At 31.2% G+C, this 23681-nt stretch overlaps 2 protein-coding genes across 2 annotated transcripts; one reads left to right on the top strand and one right to left on the bottom strand.

Annotated features, from left to right (window-relative positions):
* Positions 1-4764: 4764 nt before the first annotated feature.
* On the top strand, positions 4765-5705 carry LOC113343179. The gene is made up of 3 exons (XM_026587462.1): positions 4765-4796; positions 4995-5242; positions 5415-5705. Exons 2-3 carry the CDS (start codon positions 5000-5002, stop codon positions 5526-5528), a joined length of 357 nt encoding a protein of 118 aa, XP_026443247.1. The 5' UTR covers positions 4765-4796; positions 4995-4999; the 3' UTR covers positions 5529-5705.
* Positions 5591-10056, bottom strand: LOC113343174. The gene is made up of 6 exons (XM_026587458.1): positions 9613-10056; positions 9455-9570; positions 8560-9229; positions 7723-7980; positions 6271-7626; positions 5591-5662 (listed from the first exon to the last, which is right to left on the bottom strand). Exons 1-6 carry the CDS (start codon positions 10054-10056, stop codon positions 5591-5593), a joined length of 2916 nt encoding a protein of 971 aa, XP_026443243.1.
* Positions 10057-23681: the final 13625 nt, after the last annotated feature.

The raw sequence follows: 23681 nt of genomic DNA on the forward strand, positions 1-23681 counted from the left end.
TAGATGAAATTTGTTAGGATTGGGATTAGTTTTGCATGGTCTTTCATCCTTCTTCTATTGTGAAATTTGACTTCCTTCATATTTTCTTGAATCAACGTACATAGAAATGCAATTTTTAGTAGACGTAATGCCTTAGAACATATTATTTGTGATTACAATACATTTTTCAAACTTTTTCAGTTAAAGATGAGTTTATCTAGTTTACAATTTAGTCTCGGAAATCAATTTCCGACTTATAACGAAGTGTGTAGGCTTTTTTGAGTTAACGTATATTAAATTCAATATTTTTATGAACTCTTTCTGTTTGTGTTGGCTTTGTATTTCTATTTTATTCAAGATAAATGAAATTTGTTAGGATTTGGGTTAGTTCTGCATGGTCTGTCATCCTTCTTCTATTATGAAATTTGACTTCCTTCATATTTTCTTGAATCAACGTACATAGAAATGCAATTTTACTAGACATATTGCCTTAGAACATATTAATTTTAATTACAATACATTTTTCAAACTTTTTTTGTCAAAGATGAGTTTATCTAGTTTACAATTTAGTCCCAAAAATCATTTTCCTACTTATAACTATGTGTGTAGACTTTTTTGAGTTAACGTATATTAAATTCAACATTTTCATGAACTCTTTGTTTTTGTGTTGTCTTTGTCTTTTTATTTGATTCAAGATATATGAAATTTGTTAGGATTTGGATTAGTTCTGCATGGTCTTTCATCCTTCTTCTAGTGTGAAATTTGACTTCCTTCATATTTTCTTGAATCAACGTACATAGAAATGCAATTTTACTAGACATATTGCCTTAGAACATATTAATTTTAATTACAATACATTTTTCAAACTTTTTCTGTTAAAGATGAGTTTATCTAGTTTACAATTTAGTCTCAGAAATCAATTTCCAACTTATAACGAAATGTGTAGAGTTTTTTGAGTTAACGTATATAAAATTCAACATTTTTATGAACTCTTTCTCTTTGTGTTGGATTTGTCTTTCTATTTGATTCAAGATAGATGAAATTTGTTAGGATTGGGATTAGTTTTGCATGGTCTTTCATCCTTCTTCTATTGTGAAATTTGACTTCCTTCATATTTTCTTGAATCAACGTACATAGAAATGCAATTTTTAGTAGACGTAATGCCTTAGAACATATTATTTGTGATTACAATACATTTTTCAAACTTTTTCTGTTAAAGAGGAGTTTATCTAGTTTACAATTTAGTCTCAGAAATTCTGACTTATAACGAAGTGTGTAGACTTTTTTGAGTTAACGTATATTAAATTCAACATTTTTATGAACTCTTTCTTTTTGTGTTGGCTTTGTCTTTCTATTTGATTCAAGATAGATGAAATTTGTTAGGATTTGGATTAGTTTTGCATGGTCTTTCATCCTTTTCTATTGTGAAATTTGACTTCCTTCATATTTTCTTGAATCAACGTACATAGAAATGCGATTTTTACTAGACGTATTGCCTTAGAACATATTAATTGTAATTACAATACATTTTTCAAACTTTTTCTGTTAAAGATGAGTTTATCTAGTTTACAATTTAGTCTCAGAAATCAATTTCCAACTTATAAGGAAACGTGTAGACTTTTTTGAGTTAACATATATAAAATTCAACATTTTTATGAACTCTTTCTTTTTGTGTTGGCTTTGTCTTTCTATTTGATTCAAGATAGATGAAATTTGTTAGGATTTGGATTAGTTCTACATGGTCTTTCATCCTTCTTCTATTGTGAAATTTGACTTCCTTCATATTTTCATGAATCAACGTACATAGAAATGCAATTTTTACAAGACGTATTGCCTTAGAACATATTAATTGTAATTACAATACATTTTTCAAACTTTTTCTCTTAAAGATGAGTTTATCTAGTTTACAATTTAGTCTCAGAAATCAATTTCCGACTTATAACGAAATGTGTAGACTTTTTTGAGTTAACATATATAAAATTCAACATTTTTATGAACTCTTTCTTTTTGTGTTGGCTTTGTCTTTCTATTTGATTCAAGATAGATGAAATTTGTTAGGATTTGGATTAGTTCTACATGGTCTTTCATCCTTCTTCTATTGTGAAATTTGACTTCCTTCATATTTTCTTGAATCAACGTACATAGAAATGCAATTTTTAGTAGACGTAATGCCTTAGAACATATTATTTGTGATTACAATACATTTTTAAAACTTTTTCAGTTAAAGATGAGTAATCAATTTCTGACTTATAACGAAGTGTGTAGACTATTTTGAGTTAACGTATATTAAATTCAACATTTTTATGAACTCTTTCTTTTTGTGTTGGCTTTGTCTTTCTATTTGATTCAAGATAGATGAAATTTGTTAGGATTTGGATTAGTTTTGCATGGTCTTTCATCCTTTTCTATTGTGAAATTTGACTTCCTTCATATTTTCTTGAATCAACGTACATAGAAATGCAATTTTTACTAGACGTATTGCCTTAGAACATATTAATTGTAATTACAAAACATTTTTCAAACTTTTCTGTTAAAGATGAGTTTATCTAGTTTACAATTAGTCTCAGAAATCAATTTCCGACTTTTAACGAAATGTGTAGACTTTTTTGAGTTAACGTATATAAAATTCAACATTTTTATGAACTCTTTCTTTTTGTGTTGGCTTTGTCTTTCTATTTGATTCAAGATAGATGAAATTTGTTAGGATTTGGATTAGTTCTGCATTGTCTTTCATCCTTCTTCTATTGTGAAATTTGACTTCCTTCATATTTTCTTGAATCAACGTACATAGAAATGCAATTTTTACTAGACGTATTGCCTTAGAACATATTAATTGTAATTACAATACATTTTTCAAACTTTTTCTGTTAAAGATTCGTTTATCTAGTTTACAATTTCGTCTCAGAAATCAATTTCCGACTTATAACGAAACGTGTAGACTTTTTTGAGTTAACGTATATAAAATTCAACATTTTTATGAACTCTTTCTTTTTGTGTTTGCTCTGTCTTTCTATTTGATTCAAGATAGATGAAATTTGTTAGGATTTGGATTAGTTCTGTATAGTCTTTCATCCTTCTTCTATTGTGAAATTTGACTTCCTTCATATTTTCTTGAATCGACGTACATAGAAATGAAATTTTTACTATTAATTGTAATTACAATACATTTTCAAAATTTTTTTTATTAAAGATGAGTTTATCTAGTTTACAATTTAGTCTAAGAAATCAATTTCCGACTTATAACGAAATGTCTAGACTTTTTTGAGTTAACGTATATAAAATTCAACATTTTTATGAACTCTTTCTTTTTGTGTTGGCTTTGTCTTTCTATTTGATTCAAGATAGATGAAATTTGTTAGGATTTGGGTTAGTTCTGCAAGGTCTTTCATCCTTCTTCTATTGTGAAATTTGACTTCCTTCATATTTTCTTGAATCAACGTACATAAAAATGCAATTTTTACTAGACATATTGCCTTACAACATATTAATTGTAATTACAATACATTTTTAAAACTTTTTTTTGTCAAAGATGAGTTTATCTAGTTTACAATTTAGTCTCAGAAATAAATATCCGACTTATAACAAAATGTGTAGACTTTTTTGAGTTAACGTATATAAAAATCAACATTTTTATGAACTCTTTCTTTTTGTGTTGGATTTGTCTTTCTATTTGATTCAAGATAGATGAATTTTGTTAGGATTTGGATTAGTTCTGCATGGTCTTTCATCCTTCTTCTATTGTAAAATTTGACTTCCTTCATATTTTCTTGAATCAGCGTACATATAAATGCAATTTTTAGTAGACGTAATTCCTTAGAACATATTATTTGTGATTACAATATATTTTTCAAACTTATTCAGTTAAAGATGAGTTTATCTAGTTTACAATTTAGTCTCAGAAATCAATTTCCGACTTATAACGAAGTGTGTAGGCTTTTTTGAGTTAACGTATATTAAATTCAACATTTTTATGAACACTTTCTTATTGTGTTGGCTTTGTCTTTCTATTTGATTCAAGATAGATGAAATTTGTTAGGATTTGGATTAGTTTTGCATGGTCTTTCATCCTTCTTCTATTGTGAAATTTGACTTCCTTCATATTTACTTGAATCAACGTATAGAGCTGGCAAACAAGCTGAAACTCGCGGATTAACCCGTACCCGGCCCGTGAAAACCCGAGCCCGGCTTGGCTTGGTCCTAAACAAGCCGGGCGCGGGTTGGAGAAATAGCGGCTTGTGAGAAAACGGGTTTATCCGTCCCGGCCCGTAAACCCGCGGGTTAAACCCGTCTACAACACCTAATTAATAAGTTATATTTAATCCCTACCTTCAGATTATTCTAGGGTTAATCTTATCCATACGTTAAAGGTATAAAAGGATAAACCTAAACCTAAATGAAGAGATATCATTCTCTTTTCTTCTATCTTTTCTTCTTCTGCTCCTTCTCTTCTCCTCTGTTCTTCGGCAGCCGAATCTTCAAATTTGGATACGTAATCTTCAAAGAAATTCATAGTTTCATACCCTTCACCTTCTTGACGTGTTTTTGATCATATTTACAGAAGCTCTTTACCATTAAATGGTCGATATTTACAGAAGCCCCTTTAATCTAGTAATCGATTTGTTAGATGAAACAAGGATTTGTTGGCTATTGATCATATAGAATTGGTAAGTCTCTCTCTGTTCTATTTCAATTTTCAAAGATTATTGTTCTTGAATAGATTTTGATTGCCTTGATTTTGAATCTGAAATTGATTTTGAATCTAAGTTCGATTTTGATTGCCTTAAACTGTATTGTATCAGATTTGCTTTCTTTTCAAGGTAAGATTTACTTCTGTTTTTCCAATTCTAACGTATTGTATTTTCATATGTGCGTGATATTTGATCAACATTTGCATGTAAAATACTGGATTCATATATCTACATTCTTTGCATCTACAGTTTTATATGTTAATAAATTGTTTAGATGTAATCTGCCAGAAACATGTTGAATATGGGTTTGATTTATTATCTGTACAGAATTCATGGAATTGCTTAGGCATCCAATGAGGTGCAGCAGATTTATGATGTTAATGACAGTGGTCGGTGTATTATCAATAAGCCTACAACAATCACAGTATGTAGTTGGGATTCGATTTGTGGTTGAAAAGGAAGAATGTTTATCTCATTCTATGCCATATGAAGGCGACACGGTTCAAGTTTCTTATGTTGTGATCAAAGCTGATGTCCCATGGAATTCCGGTTTAGAAGACGGCGTCGATCTTATTGTAAGTTTTGTTTACATATTCTTTTTCTGTTGGACTTGTTGAGCAATTTCAGCTAGTGTCATTTGTGCCACATTTGGTTCTGAATTTATTTGGCATGTATATGCTTATTAAAAATGGAAGTTTCCTTGTCGCTGACTTATTATCATTCCCCCTTTCTTGCTTTCGTTTACAGTCAGGTGGGACAGACCTTCGACGTTCTGCCAGGAAGAGGAAGCGTTTACAGTCAGTTAAGGAGTCATTCACTAGGAAGCGTTTACAGTCAGTTATGAAGCGTGAACCTTTTTAATAAATTCTTGGCTTGTTTTGACCCCTTAATTAGTGATGGTGTATGACATTGTTTTCCATTTTTTAGTTTCTTTCATATGGTGGTGTTGTACTGATGTTCTTCTTTTCTTTCTCCTTCCGCAATTGTTGTTGTTGCTATTGAAGTAGAGATTGTAGCAGTGTGTAATGTCTTGATCTTGAATGTGCGAGTGCAGTGAATGAGTTAGATGAATGTTAGGTTGCAGGGAAAGTGCTTTAGATGGCCTGAATGTGGCCGAAAATAAACCAGGAAACTGAGGAAACTCTGTCAAATCGGTTTCTGGCGAGTTGACTCACCATAAACGGGTTAACCCGTGATTTTTTTTGATAAGTCAAAAAATTATATTGCAAGAAACGATATTTACAAGATAGTTTAGGAGAAAAGAGGTCAGAGAAACCCCAAAAACTCACACAAACTATTTAAAACGATAATAAATTACATTTGGAAACTCAATTGAACTTAAGAAATCTGGTCTTCCCTCAAAGTGAATACCTACTCCTTCTTCTAACAAACAACCACGCTTAGCCATTCCATCCGCAGCAAAATTTGCTTCACGAAAAGTGTGTTCAAACCGAATAGCACCATATAAACCCTTAGCATTCAGCCATCTTTGTGTAGCAAACCATGGAACATTATCCTCCTCCAAAGCCTTCAGCACCGAAGAAGAGTCTGATCTAATCAACAAACGATCATAACCCCATTGAATTGCCCATTCAAGACCAACAATAATACCATATAACTCAGCCATATAGTTAGACGCAATTCCTAATCCAATACACATAGCCCCTACCACTTCCGAACTCGTATTTCTAGCCACAACACCAGCCCCTGCCACTCCCGGGTTTCCTCTTGAAGCACCATCAGTACACAACAGCAATTCATTGTTATTAGGAGGCGTCCAATAACACTCCTTTGGATCTGAAATCTTCACTTTCCTATGCTTAACACGAAAGAAATCCAATATTCTCAAATCTGGTACCGTATTGAACACAAAACTCTTTATTCTAACTGAGTATTCATGCATCAAATTGAACACTCGTTTTTGAAAAAAGGACCAGCAAGGAACTTTCTTCTCATATACCTTCTTATTTCTAGTGAACCAAAGTTCAGATCGCACAACCAAATTTGCTACCAGCCACAAATATCTAACAATGCCACTTTGAAGCCTAGCTCCATTGTAAGACGTGATCAAATCATAATAAGGTTTTATATTGAAAATACCTGCTATCCAGTTCCAAGCTTTTTGCGCAAAACTACAGCTCCAGAGGACGTGCTGAAGTGTCTCCTCTTCAATTCGACAAACGCTGCACCTAGAAGCCAATTGAATCTTAAACCTGCTGCGAACTTTATCAAGAGTTGCACACGCTCCCCGAACAAACTTCCAATTCTGAGCCGCCAAAGAAGGATGCACAACTTTCCTCCACAATAGCGAAGCTTCTTTCATAGTAGGGAACTTCTTTCTAATCAATTCTCTAGCTGACTTAACTGAAAACACACCCTTCATATCAGGCATCCAAATCCTTTTGTCGCTCCCACTACAAAGCGTTGGCAAATTCTCCATAACCACACCAGCACTTACAAGATCTTGCAAGTGAGCTCCTTGCAACAACCAATTACCGTGTGAAATAATATCACAAACCCGACCTGATCTGTCCAAGTCTGAACGATTAAGAACACTTGCCAAAGTCTCACTTCCATACCACACATCATAGAAAAGAGACGTATTCCTACCATCTCCAATGATGCATTTTGTATTATTCACAACTTCCTTATGAACCCAACGAATTCCAGGAAGAATAGAAGATTTTACACCAGCCATCTTGAGACGCCCATCCCTGCAAGTGAATTTAGACTCCAAAAAACGAGCCCACCTCTTAGAAGAAGATTTAATAGACCACCAAAGCTTCATAAGCAAAGCCTTGTTCATAGTTTTTAAGCTAGTGATTCCAAGACCACCCTCCTCCACAGGACTGCAGAGTTTATCAAAACCAACCACAAAATCTCTTGAAAGGTTTGAATCACCCGACCAAAGGAAATTACGGATCACACGCTCACTTTGCTGAATGAATTTCACCGGCCACTTATACACAGACATATTATGAATGGAATAACTCGAAAGAACATTTTTAACTAGAACAACTCTGTCTTGAAAAGAAAGCATCTTACCTTTCAGAACCGAAAGTTGCTCTTTAAGCTTATCCACCACATTGCTAATATGATGATATCTCACCGCACCAGGCATAACTTTCACCCCCAAATAACGATCAGGAAAATGCGTAACTTCCATCCCTATAAAAGCAGCAATCGTATGACGTCTACTAAAAGAGCCACCACCAAAGTAAATTTTTCTCTTCTCTCTACAAACACGCTGACCTGAAGCTTGCTGATAAGAATCTAGAAACTTCACCAAACTTCTCAAGCTCTTCATATTTCCCTTGCAAAAAATCATAATATCATCAGCAAAGAATAAATGAGTTGGAGCAATACCATTACGCCTAACCAGGTGAGACATATCCTTGTTTTGAAATAGTTTTGTGATGTTTCTACTAAGAACATCCTCGATCAAAACAAAAATAAGAGGCGAAAGAGGATCCCCCTGACGCAACCCTCTATTAATTTTGAAAAAACCTTCCGGGCTACCATTGAGAAGAATAGATATGCGCACTGACTCCAGAATTTTCTGAATCCACAAACACCAATCCTCAGAAAAACCATATCTTTTAAACACCTCCATAATGAAAGACCAATTAACAGTATCAAAATCTTGAGAAATATCAAGCTTCAGGCCCAAATTACCATCCTTCCTTTTGATGTGCAGCTCATTCACCATCTCAGAAGCCAAACTAATATTCTCATGAATATTCCTACCTTTCATAAAAGCCACCTGCTCCTATGACACTAACTTATCCAACACCCGACCAAGTCTAGTAGCCAGAATTTTAGTGAAAATCTTGAAGAAGAAATTGCTTAGACCGATAGGTCTATATTTCCTCAAGCTATCCGCACCTCTAACCTTAGCAATCAAAATAATTAGGATAGAATTCGAACCCTTCGGAATGGACTTAGAAGTCCAAGCATAAACAATAGCCGAATGAAGATCCTGCTGAATTATATCCCAACAATGTCTATAAAAACACCCTGAGAAACCATCCGGACCCGGCGCACTATCCGCACCTAAATCAAAAACTGCTGATTTAATTTCATCCAAAGAAGGAATGGCATCCAACATCTGCCTTTCAGTCAAAGAAATGGACTCATGCTCATAATCAAAGAGATTATCCTCAATAGGAAGCTCCACACCATTGAACTTCGACTCGTAATAAGAAACCACATGGTCACGAAGCTGAATAGGCTCTGAGATAGTCACACCATCTTCAGTAACCAACTCCGAGATTGTATTTGCGCTCCTTCGAATGTTTATATTGCTGTGAAAAAAAGAAGTGTTACTAGAACCCTCCAAAATCCACCTATTACGAGCCTTTTGTTTCAACATAGTAAGATGTTGCATACGAACATCTTGAACCGCCACCAGAGAATCCTTCATAAAGTTCAATTTAGAAGTATTAAAAGGATCCTCATCAGAATTCCTACAAGCCACTTCAAACTTAAGTTGAGCTTGTTTCAGCCTAGCATTAACATTTCCAAAGACCGTTTGATTCCACAATTTGATTTCCTCCTTCAACCTTTTCAATTTATAAGGAAAAATAAAATCCAAATTACCATAAACCGGAGACTTCCAAGAATCTTCCACCATTCTCAAAAAATCAGGATGAGAAAACCACATTTTTTGGATACGAAAAGGAGCACGCCTAGGCCTCGGAGCAAGGAAAGGAAACCCAATAAGCGTTGAATGATCAGAAACTTCCCTAGGAAGAGCTTTACACCGCCAATTCGAAAACTTAGCTAACCAAGGCTCATTGATAATATCACGATCCAATTTACTAAGAATTCTACCAACACCAGATTGACCATTAGTCCAAGTAAACTTAGATCCCAAAGAATCTGCTTCAAAAAGATCATTATCCTCCATCCAATCAGAAAACTCATTAATACAAGAGACACGAACCTCACGGCCTCCCTTCTTTTCATCTTGACGAAGAACACAGTTGAAATCTCCCATTATCAGCCAAGGAGTTGTAATATCCACAGCTGAAAGTTGAGACCATAATCTTCTTCGAAAAACTTGAATATAACTAGCATGAACAAAAGAGATTAAAACCCCCTCAGTTCTAACAGTAATTGCTTGCCTAGTCATATTAACCACCTCTGGCTCTTCAATATTAGCACTCCACAGAATCCAAAGATTCCCAATATTATGCATAGAAGAATTATGAACAACCTTCCTCATAAAACCAGTTAAATTTAACTTACAAATTACCTTGTCAGAGAACTTAATCTTTGGCTCAGCAACACAAAGAATCTCCGGCTTCAGATCATGAACAAGTTCATGTAACTTCTTCCCAGCCTCCACCTTTGCTACCCTATTGATATTCCAATAGAGCACACGCATCAGGAAACTATATTCTTTGAATTATTACTAACATCAGGAATCCTATCAGAATTCCGTTTAAGTATAACTGGGGAGAATCCCTTTCTAACTCGAATTCCCAAATCATTGATCTCAGTTTCCGAATCAGACTTGGACTCCTTATTTGTACTTTGTTGAGAAGCACTTTTCTGATCGTTAGAAATCCGAATCCTAACAGGTTTCCTAGATTTCTTTGGCTGCTCCACGGGTATGTCAGACCATTTAGACCCCCTAACACCTGACGAAGCTTTCTCTGGAGTGATTTCTTCATCCGAACTCTCCTCCCTTTGCTCATTGGATTGCTGCACAGAATCCAACCCCAACTCAACAGACAAAACATTGAATTTATTAGGAGAAAGCACACAAGCATTCTCATTAATAGCTTTGTAGCGAGACAAATTCTCAATATTGTCCACCACAGCATCACATCCCTTCCTTCTTGAAGTTTCAAAAGGAGTAGAAGAAGAGCTGGCATTAGTCTTATCAGTGATAGAGTGATTAGTTCTGGCAAATTCACCACTCCCTACTGACTTAGCTGAGATTCCAATTTCACCCACTGGTAACCTACTATCTAATACTCTTTTCTCAGCTAACGCCTGCTTTGCTTTCTCTAAAGCTACAAACGCTGCATGAAAAACAGCTTCAGAAGAAGCTAGCTCATTCTCAAGCTGATTGGTTTCCTCCACACCAATAGCATTCTCCTCTACTTCACCTGGTAACACAGCAAGAACACCATCATGTTCCGCATTTTTTGAAGCATCATGCTCCGCATCTTTTGAAGCATTATCACCACCAGGAAAGTTCTCAGTATTCTTTCCTTTACGCTGCCTCCTATTCCTAGCAGTCTGCCAGCCTTTGGAAGAATCTCCCTTTGCTGTAGTATCAGCCTTTGAAGAGTTATCATCACTCTTAGTTTGCCTCCTGCACTCATCTTCATTGTGCCCAATAATGCAGCACTTCATACAGAATTTTGGAGCCCGTGGAATCTCCAAATATTGCCAGAAAGTACGTCCCCCAGCTGTAATCTTGATTCTACTAGGAATGTGCTTCGCAAAATCCACATCCACCAAAACTGAGGCAAAGTTACCATACTCTAGATTAAGAGTTCTCTGATCAACTACAATGGGAGTGCCTAATACCTTCCCCATAGATAGCAAGTTCTTCTCTGTCCATAGTTCTGCATGGAGACCTGGAAAGTGAACCCATACGTTTGCATGGGAAGTTTTTTGACGTTCAGGATCAAAACCTGGGTACCAATCCATCAGTTTGAGCTCATGTTGATTTACATACCATTTAGTACGTCTAATCCTCTCTTTTTTTCAGCATCATGTAACATAACCACGAAAAATCCTTTACTCATAATCATAAACCTTGCTGAGCTAGGGTTTATCTGCCATTGATTAACCAAGCTGGATTTCACTTCCACAAACTTCAATCCCGTGAAGTTCAGACGTGCAATAAAACTATGCTCAAAGGGTTTACATCCTTCTTGATAAAAATCAGCTGGAATAATAAGAGAAGGCTCTCCATCAATCAGAGTAGGGTTTGGCAAGCTATTAATATCAACACACGTAGGCTGCAAAGTCTGTTTTCCTTTTACTTTCTCCGCAAAAGATTGTTGCTGGGAAATAACCCTAGAAGAAGTTACTTGTGTTTCCTCAACCATGATGATCAGATTGAAAAAATGTTAAGAAAACTTGAAAAAAACAAAACCCTAGAGAAATCGCCAGACTTTCTCTTTCCTCATGTCTTTCATCCTTCAAAATATTTAAAGAGGGCCCAACCGGGTTAACCCGTGAACCCGCAGGTTTAACCCGTTACGGGTGCGGGTTGAAGAAATGACCACCCGTGAAGAATATCAACCCGCGGGTTTTGACCTGTGTTAACCCGAACCCGTGTAACCCGTAACAAGCTAGCCCCGGCCCGCCCGTTTGCCAGCTCTATCAACGTACATAGAAATGCAATTTTTACTAGACGTATTGCCTTAGAACATATTAATTGTAATTACAATACATTTTTCAAACTTTTTCTGTTAAAGATGAGTTTATCTAGTTTACAATTTAGTCTCAGAAATAAATTTCCGACTTATAACGAAATTTGTAGACTTTTTTGAGTTAACGTATATAAAATTCAACATTTTTATGAACTCTTTCTTTTTATGTTGGCTTTGTATTTCTATTTGATTCAAGATAGATGAAATTTGTTAGGATTTGGGTTAGTTCTGCATGGTCTTTCATCCTTCTTCTATTGTGAAATTTGACTTCCTTCATATTTTCTTGAATCAACGTAGATAGAAATGCAATTTTGACTAGACATATTGCCTTAGAACATATTAAATTTAATTACAATACATTTTTCAAACTTTTTTTTGTCAAAGATGAGTTTATCTAGTTTACAATTTAGTCTCAGAAATCAATTTCCGACTTATAACGAAATTTGTAGACTTTTTTGAGTTAACGTATATAAAATTCAACATTTTTATGAACTCTTTCTTTTTGTGTTGGCTTTGTATTTCTATTTGATTCAAGATAGATGAAATTTGTTAGGATTTGGGTTAGTTCTGCATGGTCTTTCCTCCTTCTTCTATTGTGAAATTTGACTTCCTTCATATTTACTTGAATCAACGTACATAGAAATGCAATTTTTACTAGACATATTGCCTTAGAACATATTAATTGTAATTACAATACATTTTTCAAAATTTTTTTTGTCAAAGATGAGTTTATCTAGTTTATAATTTAGTCTCAGAAATCAATTTCCGACTTATAACGAAGTGTGTAGACTTTTTTGAGTTAATGTATATTGAATTCAACATTTTTATGAACTCTTTGTTTTTGTGTTGGCTTTGTCTTTCTATTTGATTCAAGATAGATGAAGTTTGTTAGGATTTGGATTAGTTCTGCATGGTCTTTCATCCTTTTTCTATTGTGAAATTTGACTTCCTTCATATTTTCTTGAATCAACGTACATAGAAATGCAATTTTTACTAGACGTATTGCCTTAGAACATATTAATTGTAATTACAATACATTTTTCAAACTTTTTCTGTGAAAGATGAGTTTATCTAGTTTACAATTTAGTCTCAGAAATCAATTTCCGACTTATAACGAAATTTGTAGACTTTTTTGAGTTAACGTATATAAAATTCAACATTTTTATGAACTCTTTCTTTTTGTGTTGGCTTTGTATTTCTATTTGATTCAAGATAGATGAAATTTGTTAGGATTTGGGTTAGTTCTGCATGGTCTTTCATCCTTCTTCTATTGTGAAATTTGACTTCCTTCATATTTTCTTGAATCAACGTACATAGAAATGCAATTTTGACTAGACATATTGCCTTAGAACATATTAATTTTAATTACAATACATTTTTCAAACTTTTTTTTGTCAAAGATGAGTTTATCTAGTTTACAATTTAGTCTCAGAAATCAATTTCCGACTTATAACGAAGTGTATAGACTTTTTTGAGTTAACGTATATAAAATTCAACATTTTTATGAACTCTTTCTTTTTGTGATGGCTTTGTCTTTCTATTTGATTCAAGATAGATGAAATTTGTTAGGATTTGGATTAGTTTTGCATGGTCTTTCATCCTTCTTCTATTGTGAAATTTGACTTCCTTCATATTTACTTGAATCAACGTACATAGAAATTCAATTTTTACTAGACGTATTGCCTTAGAACATATTAATTGTAATTACAATACATTTTTCAAACTTTTTCTGTTAAAGATGAGTTTATCTAGTTTACAATTTAGTCTCAGAAATCAATTTCCGACTTATAACGAAATGTGTAGACTTTTTTGAGTTAACATATATAAAATTCAACATTTTTATGAACCCTTTCTTTTTGTGTTGGCTTTGTCTTTCTATTTGATTCAAGATAGATGAAATTTGTTAGGATTTGGATTAGTTCTACATGGTCTTTCATCCTTCTTCTATTGTGAAATTTGACTTCCTTCATATTTTCATGAATCAACGTACATAGAAATGCAATTTTTACTAGACGTATTGCCTTAGAACATATTAATTGTAATTACAACACATTTTTCAAAGTTTTCTCTTAAAGATGAGTTTATCTAGTTTACAATTTAGTCTAAGAAATCAATTTCCGACTTATAACGAAATGTGTAGACTTTTTTGAGTTAACATATATAAAATTCAACATTTTTATGAACTCTTTCTTTTTGTGTTGGCTTTGTCTTTCTATTTGATTCAAGATAGATGAAATTTGTTAGGATTTGAATTAGTTCTACATGGTCTTTCATCCTTCTTCTATTGTGAAATTTGACTTCCTTCATATTTTCTTGAATCATCGCACATAGAAATGCAATTTTTAGTAGACGTAATGCCTTAGAACATATTATTTGTGATTACAATACATTTTTCAAACTTTTTCAGTTAAAGATGAGTTTATCTAGTTTACAATTTAGTCTCAGAAATTCCGACTTATAACGAAGTGTGTAGACTTTTTTGAGTTAACGTATATTAAATTCAACATTTTTATGAACTCTTTCTTTTTGTGTTGGCTTTGTCTTTCTATTTGATTCAAGATAGATGAAATTTGTTAGGATTTGGTTTAGTTTTGCATGGTCTTTCATCCTTCTTCTATTGTGAAATTTGACTTCCTTCGTATTTACTTGAATCAACGTACATAGAAATGCAATTTTTACTAGACGTATTGCCTTAGAACGTATTAATTGTAATTACAATACATTTTTCAAACTTTTTCTGTCAAAGATGAGTTTATCTAGTTTACAATTTAGTCTTAGAAATCAATTTCCGACTTATAACGAAGTGTGTAGACTTTTTTGAGTTAACGTATATAAAATTCAACATTTTTATGAACTCTTTCTTTTTGTGTTGGCTTTGTATTTCTATTTGATTCAAGATAGATGAAATTTGTTAGGATTTGGGTTAATTCTGCATGGTCTTTCCTCCTTCTTCTATTGTGAAATTTGACTTCCTTCATATTTTCTTGAATCAACGTACATAGAAATGCAATATTTACTAGACATATTGCCTTAGAACATATTAATTGTAATTACAATACATTTTTCAAAATTTTTTTTGTCAAAGATGAGTTTATCTAGTTTATAATTTAGTCTCAGAAATCAATTTCCGACTTATAACGAAGTGTGTAGACTTTTTTGAGTTAACGTATATTGAATTCAACATTTTTATGAACTCTTTGTTTTTGTGTTGGCTTTGTCTTTCTATTTGATTGAAGATAGATGAAGTTTGTTAGGATTTGGATTAGTTCTGCATGGTCTTTCATCCTTTTTCTATTGTGAAATTTGACTTCCTTCATATTTTCTTGAATCAACGTACATAGAAATGCAATTTTTACTAGACGTATTGCCTTAGAACATATTAATTGTAATTACAATACATTTTTCAAACTTTTTCTGTGAAAGATGAGTTTATCTAGTTTACAATTTAGTCTCAGAAATAAATTTCCGACTTATAACGAAATGTGTAGACTTTTTTGAGTTAACGTATATAAAATTCAACATTTTTATGAAATCTTTCTTTTTGTGTTGGCTTTGTCTTTCTATTTGATTCAAGATAGATGAAATTTGTTAAGATTTGGATTAGTTCTACATGGTCTTTCATCCTTCTTCTATTGTGAAATTTGACTTCCTTCATATTTACTTGAATCAACGTACATAGAAATTCAATTTTTACTAGACGTATTGCCTTAGAACATATTAATTGTAATTACAATACATTTTTCAAACTTTTTCTGTCAAAGATGAGTTTATATAGTTTACAATTTAGTCTCAGAAATCAATTTCCGGCTTATAACGAAATATGTAGACTTTTTTGAGTTAACGTATATAAAATTCAACATTTTTATGAACTCCTTCTTTTTGTTTTGGCTTTGAATTTCTATTTGATTCAAGATAGATGAAATTTGTTAGGATTTGGGTTACTTCTGCATGGTCTTTCATCCTTCTTCTGTTGTGAAATTTGACTTCCTTCATATTTTCTTGAATCAACGTACATATAAATGCAATTTTTAGTAGACGTAATGCCTTAGAACATATTATTTGTGATTACAATACATTTTTCAAACTTTTTCAGTTAAAGAAGAGTTTATCTAGTTTACAATTTAGTCTCAGAAATCAATTTCCGACTTATAACGAAGTGTGTAGGCTTTTTTGAGTTAACGTATATTAAATTCAACATTTTTATTAACTCTTTCTTTTTGTGTTGGTTTTGTCTTTCTATTTGATTCAAGATAGATGAAATTTTTTAGGATTTGGATTAGTTTTGCATGGTCTTTCATCCTTCTTCTATTGTGAAATTTGACTTCCTTCGTATTTACTTGAATCAACGTACATAAAAATGCAATTTTTACTAGACGTATTGCCTTAGAACGTATTAATTGTAATTACAATACATTTTTCAAACTTTTTCTGTCAAAGATGAGTTTATCTAGTTTACAATTTAGTCTCAGAAATCAATTTCCGACTTATAACGAAGTGTGTAGACTTTTTTGAGTTAACGTATATAAAATTCAACATTTTTATGAACTCTTTCTTTTTGTGTTGGCTTTGTATTTCTATTTGATTCAAGATAGATGAAATTTGTTAGGATTTGGGTTAGTTCTGCATGGTCTTTCCTCCTTCTTCTATTGTGAAATTTGACTTCCTTCATATTTTCTTGAATCAACGTACATAGAAATGCAATTTTTACTAGACATATTGCCTTAGAACATATTAATTGTAATTACAATACATTTTTCAAATTTTTTTTGTCAAAGATGAGTTTATCTAGTTTACAATTTAGTCTCAGAAATCAATTTCCGACTTATAACGAAGAGTGTAGACTTTTTTGAGTTAACGTATATTAAATTCAACATTTTTATGAACTCTTTGTTTTTGCGTTGGCTTTGTCTTTCCATTTGATTCAAGATAGATGAAATTTGTTAAGATTTGGGTTAGTTCTGCATGGTCTTTCATCCTTCTTCTATTGTGAAATTTGACTTCCTTCATATTTTCTTGAATCAACGTACATAGAAATGCAATTTTGACTAGACATATTGCCTTAGAACATATTAATTTTAATTACAATACATTTTTCAAACTTTTTTTTGTCAAACATGAGTTTATCTAGTTTACAATTTAGTCTCAGAAATCAATTTCCGACTTATAACAAAATGTGTAGACTTTTTTGAGTTAACGTATATAAAATTAAACATTTTTATGAACTCTTTCTTTTTGTGTTGGATTTGTCTTTATATTTGATTCAAGATAGATGAAATTTGTTAGGATTTGGATTAATTCTTCATAGTCTTTCATCCTTCTTCTATTGTAAAATTTGACTTCCTTCATATTTTCTTGAATCAACGTACATATAAATGCAATTTTTAGTAGACGTAATGCCTTAGAACATATTATTTTTGATTACAATACATTTTTCAAACTTTTTCTGTTAAAGATGAGTTTATCTAGTTTACAATTTAGTCTCAGAAATCAATTTCCGACTTATAACGAAATGTGTAGACTTTTTTGAGTTAACGTATATAAAATTCAACATTTTTATGAACTCTTTCTTTTTGTGTTGGCTTTGTATTTCTATTTGATTCAAGATAGATGAAATTTGTTAGGATTTGGGTTAGTTCTGCATGGTCTTTCATCCTTCTTCTATTGTGAAATTTGACTTCCTTCATATTTTCTTGAATCAACGTACATAGAAATGCAATTTTGACTAGACATATTGCCTTAGAACATATTAATTTTAATTACAATACATTTTTCAAACTTTTTTTGTCAAAGATGAGTTTATCTAGTTTACAATTTAGTCTCAGAAATCAATTTCCGACTTATAACGAAGTGTGTAGACTTTTTTGAGTTAACGTATATTAAATTCAACATTTTTATGAACTCTTTGTTTTTGCGTTGGCTTTGTCTTTCCATTTGATTCAAGATAGATGAAATTTGTTAGGATTTGGGTTAGTTCTGCATGGTCTTTCATCCTTCTTCTATTGTGAAATTTGACTTCCTATATATTTTCTTGAATCAACGTACATAGAAATGCAATTTTGACTAGACATATTGCCTTAGAACATATTAATTTTAATTACAATACATTTTTCAAACTTTTTTTTGTCAAACATGAGTTTATCTAGTTTACAATTTAGTCTCAGAAATCAATTTCCGACTTATAACAAAATGTGTAGACTTTTTTGAGTTAACGTATATAAAATTCAACATTTTTATGAAATCATTCTTTTTGTGTTGGATTTGTCTTTCTATTTGATTCAAGATATATGAAATTTGTTAGGATTTGGATTAGTTACGCAAGGTCTTTCATCCTTCTTCGATTGTAAAATTTTACTTCCTTCATATTTTCTTGAATCAACGTACATAGAAATGCAATTTTTACTAGACATATTACTTTAGAACATATTAATTGTAATTACAATACATTTTTAAAACTTTTTTTTGTCAAAGATGAGTTTATCTAGTTTACAATTTAGTCTCAGAAATCAATTTCCGACTTATAACAAAATGTGTAGACTTTTTTGAGTTAACGTATATAAAATTAAACATTTTTATGAACTCTTTCTTTTAGTGTTGGATTTGTCTTTATATTTGATTCAAGATAGATGAAATTTGTTAGGATTTGGATTAATTCTGCATGGTCTTTCATCCTTCTTCTATTGTAAAATTTGACTACCTTCATATTTTCTTGAATCAACGTACATATAAATGCAATTTTTAGTAGACGCCTTAGATCATATTATTTTTGATTACAATACATTTTTCAAAATTTTTCAGTTAAAGATGAGTTTATCTAGTTTACAATTTAGTCTCAGAAATCAATTTCCGACTTATAACGAAGTGTGTAGGCTTTTTTGAGTTAACGTATATTAAATTCAACATTTTTATGAACTCTTTCTTTTTGTGTTGGCTTTGTCTTTCTATTTGATTCAAGATAGATGAAATTTGTTAGGATTTGGTTTAGTTTTGCATGGTCTTTCATCCTTCTTCTATTGTGAAATTTGACTTCCTTCGTATTTACTTGAATCAACGTACATAGAAATGCAATTTTTACTAGACGTATTGCCTTAGAACGTATTAATTGTAATTACAATACATTTTTCAAACTTTTTCTGTCAAAGATGAGTTTATCTAGTTTACAATTTAGTCTTAGAAATCAATTTCCGACTTATAACGAAGTGTGTAGACTTTTTTGAGTTAACGTATATAAAATTCAACATTTTTATGAACTCTTTCTTTTTGTGTTGGCTTTGTATTTCTATTTGATTCAAGATAGATGAAATTTGTTAGGATTTGGGTTAATTCTGCATGGTCTTTCCTCCTTCTTCTATTGTGAAATTTGACTTCCTTCATATTTTCTTGAATCAACGTACATAGAAATGCAATTTTTACTAGACATATTGCCTTAGAACATATTAATTGTAATTACAATACATTTTTCAAATTTTTTTTGTCAAAGATGAGTTTATCTAGTTTACAATTTAGTCTCAGAAATCAATTTCCGACTTATAACGAAGAGTGTAGACTTTTTTGAGTTAACGTATATTAAATTCAACATTTTTATGAACTCTTTGTTTTTGTGTTGGCTTTGTCTTTCTATTTGATTCAAGATAGTTGAAGTTTGTTAGGATTTGGATTAGTTCTGCATGGTCTTTCATCCTTTTTCTATTGTGAAATTTGACTTCCTTCATATTTTCTTGAATCAACGTACATAGAAATGCAATTTTTACCAGACGTATTGCCTTAGAACATATTAATTGTAATTACAATACATTTTTCAAACTTTTTTTTGTTAAAGATGAGTTTATCTAGTTTACAGGTTAGTCTCAGAAATGAATTTCCGACTTATAACGAAGTGTGTAGACTTTTTTGAGTTAACGTATATTAAATTCAACATTTTTATGAACTCTTTCTTTTTGTGTTAGCTTTGTATTTCTATTTGATTCAAGATAGATGAAATTTGTTAGGTTTTGGGTTAATTCTGCATGGTCTTTCCTCCTTCTTCTATTGTGAAATTTGACTTCCTTCGTATTTACTTGAATCAACGTACATAGAAATGCAATTTTTACTAGACGTATTGCCTTAGAACGTATTAATTGTAATTACAATACATTTTTCAAACTTTTTCTGTCAAAGATGAGTTTATCTAGTTTACAATTTAGTCTCAGAAATCAATTTCCGACTTATAACGAAGTGTGTAGACTTTTTTGAGTTAACGTATATAAAATTCAACATTTTTATGAACTCTTTCTTTTTGTGTTGGCTTTGTATTTCTATTTGATTCAAGATAGATGAAATTTGTTAGGATTTGGGTTAATTCTGCATGGTCTTTCCTCCTTCTTCTATTGTGAAATTTGACTTCCTTCATATTTTCTTGAATCAATGTACATAGAAATGCAATTTTTACTAGACATATTGCCTTAGAACATATTAATTGTAATTACAATACATTTTTCAAAATTTTTTTTGTCAAAGATGAGTTTATCTAGTTTATAATTTAGTCTCAGAAATCAATTTCCGACTTATAACGAAGTGTGTAGACTTTTTTGAGTTAACGTATATTGAATTCAACATTTTTATGAACTCTTTGTTTTTGTGTTGGCTTTGTCTTTCTATTTGATTCAAGATAGATGAAGTTTGTTAGGATTTGGATTAGTTCTGCATGGTCTTTCATCCTTTTTCTATTGTGAAATTTGACTTCCTTCATATTTTCTTGAATCAACGTACATAGAAATGCAATTTTTACTAGACGTATTGCCTTAGAACATATTAATTGTAATTACAATACATTTTTCAAACTTTTTCTGTGAAAGATGAGTTTATCTAGTTTACAATTTAGTCTCAGAAATAAATTTCCGACTTATAACGAAATGTGTAGACTTTTTTGAGTTAACGTATATAAAATTCAACATTTTTATGAAATCTTTCTTTTTGTGTTGGCTTTGTCTTTCTATTTGATTCAAGATAGATGAAATTTGTTAAGATTTGGATTAGTTTTGCATTGTCTTTCATCCTTCTTCTATTGTGAAATTTGACTTCCTTCATATTTACTTGAATCAACGTACATAGAAATTCAATTTTTACTAGACGTATTGCCTTAGAACATATTAATTGTAATTACAATACATTTTTCAAACTTTTTCTGTTAAAGATGAGTTTATCTAGTTTACAATTTAGTCTCAGAAATCAATTTCCGACTTATAACGAAAGGTGTAAACTTTTTTGAGTTAACGTATATAAAATTCAACATTTTTATGAACTCTTTCTTCTTGTGTTGGCTTTGTCTTTCTATTTGATTCAAGATAGATGAAATTTGTTAGGATTTGGATTAGTTCTGCATGGTCTTTCATCTTTCTTCTATTGTGAAATTTGACTTCCTTCATATTTTCTTGAATCAACGTACATAGAAATGCAATTTTTACTAGACGTATTTCCTTAGAACATATTAATTGTAATTACAACACATTTTTCAAACTTTTTCTGTTAAAGATGAGTTTATCTAGTTTACAATTTAGTCTCAGAAATCAATTAACGACTTATAACGAAATGTGTAGACTTTTTCGAGTTAACGTATATAAAATTCAACATTTTTATGAACTCTTTCTTTTTGTGTTAGCTTTGTCTTTCTATTTGATTCAAGATAGATGAAATTTGTTAGGATTTGGATTAGTTCTGCATGGTCTTTCATCTTTCTTCTATTGTGAAATTTGACTTCCTTCATATTTTCTTGAATCAAAGTACATAGAAATGCAATTTTTACTAGACATATTGCCTTATAACATGTTAATTGTAATTACAATACATTTTTCAAACTTTTTCTGTTAAAGCTGAGTTTATCTAGTTTACAATTTAGTCTCAGAAATCAATTTCCGACTTATAACGAAATGCGTAGACTTTTTTGAGTTAACGTATATAAAATTCAGCATTTTAATGAACTCTTTCTTTTATATTGGCTTTGTCTTTCTATTTGATTCAAGATATATGAAATTCGTTAGGATTTGGATTAGTTCTGCAAGGTCTTTCATCTTTCTTCTATTGTGAAATTTGACTTCCTTCATATTTTCTTGAATCAACGTACATAGAAATGCAATTTTTACTAGACGTATTGCCTTAGAACATATTAATTGTAATTACAATACATTTTTCAAACTTTTTCTGTTAAAGATGAGTTTATCTAGTTTACAATTTAGTCTCAAAAATCAATTTCCGACTTATAACGAAGTGTGTAGACTTTTTTGAGTTAACGTATATTAAATTCAACATTTTTATGAACTCTTTCTTTTTGTGTTGGCTTTGTCTTTCTATTTGATTCAAGATAGATGAAATTTGTTAGGATTTGGTTTAGTTTTGCATGGTCTTTCATCCTTCTTCTATTGTGAAATTTGACTTCCTTCGTATTTACTTGAATCAACGTACATAGAAATGCAATTTTTACTAGACGTATTGCCTTAGAACGTATTAATTGTAATTACAATACATTTTTCAAACTTTTTCTGTCAAAGATGAGTTTATCTAGTTTACAATTTAGTCTTAGAAATCAATTTCCGACTTATAACGAAGTGTGTAGACTTTTTTGAGTTAACGTATATAAAATTCAACATTTTTATGAACTCTTTCTTTTTGTGTTGGCTTTGTATTTCTATTTGATTCAAGATAGATGAAATTTGTTAGGATTTGGGTTAATTCTGCATGGTCTTTCCTCCTTCTTCTATTGTGAAATTTGACTTCCTTCATATTTTCTTGAATCAACGTACATAGAAATGCAATATTTACTAGACATATTGCCTTAGAACATATTAATTGTAATTACAATACATTTTTCAAAATTTTTTTTGTCAAAGATGAGTTTATCTAGTTTATAATTTAGTCTCAGAAATCAATTTCCGACTTATAACGAAGTGTGTAGACTTTTTTGAGTTAACGTATATTGAATTCAACATTTTTATGAACTCTTTGTTTTTGTGTTGGCTTTGTCTTTCTATTTGATTGAAGATAGATGAAGTTTGTTAGGATTTGGATTAGTTCTGCATGGTCTTTCATCCTTTTTCTATTGTGAAATTTGACTTCCTTCATATTTTCTTGAATCAACGTACATAGAAATGCAATTTTTACTAGACGTATTGCCTTAGAACATATTAATTGTAATTACAATACATTTTTCAAACTTTTTCTGTGAAAGATGAGTTTATCTAGTTTACAATTTAGTCTCAGAAATAAATTTCCGACTTATAACGAAATGTGTAGACTTTTTTGAGTTAACGTATATAAAATTCAACATTTTTATGAAATCTTTCTTTTTGTGTTGGCTTTGTCTTTCTATTTGATTCAAGATAGATGAAATTTGTTAAGATTTGGATTAGTTCTACATGGTCTTTCATCCTTCTTCTATTGTGAAATTTGACTTCCTTCATATTTACTTGAATCAACGTACATAGAAATTCAATTTTTACTAGACGTATTGCCTTAGAACATATTAATTGTAATTACAATACATTTTTCAAACTTTTTCTGTCAAAGATGAGTTTATATAGTTTACAATTTAGTCTCAGAAATCAATTTCCGGCTTATAACGAAATATGTAGACTTTTTTGAGTTA

This window comes from Papaver somniferum, unplaced genomic scaffold, assembly GCF_003573695.1.
Source record: "Papaver somniferum cultivar HN1 unplaced genomic scaffold, ASM357369v1 unplaced-scaffold_56, whole genome shotgun sequence".
Classification (NCBI taxonomy): domain Eukaryota; kingdom Viridiplantae; phylum Streptophyta; class Magnoliopsida; order Ranunculales; family Papaveraceae; genus Papaver; species Papaver somniferum.

Coding starts and splice junctions, on each gene's coding strand:
- LOC113343174 (XM_026587458.1), bottom strand. CDS start 10,056: ATGCGTGTGCTCTATTGGAATATCAATAGGGTAGCAAAGGTGGAGGCT. Junction 9,230..9,454: donor GATATTATCAATGAGCCTTG/GTTAGCTAAGTT, acceptor TAAATTGAAAAG/GTTGAAGGAGGAAATCAAAT. Junction 5,663..6,270: donor CTGAGTTATATGGTATTATT/GTTGGTCTTGAA, acceptor CTACTTCAATAG/CAACAACAACAATTGCGGAA.
- LOC113343179 (XM_026587462.1), top strand. CDS start 5,000: ATGGAATTGCTTAGGCATCCAATGAGGTGCAGCAGATTTATGATGTTA. Junction 5,243..5,414: donor AAGACGGCGTCGATCTTATT/GTAAGTTTTGTT, acceptor TTTCGTTTACAG/TCAGGTGGGACAGACCTTCG.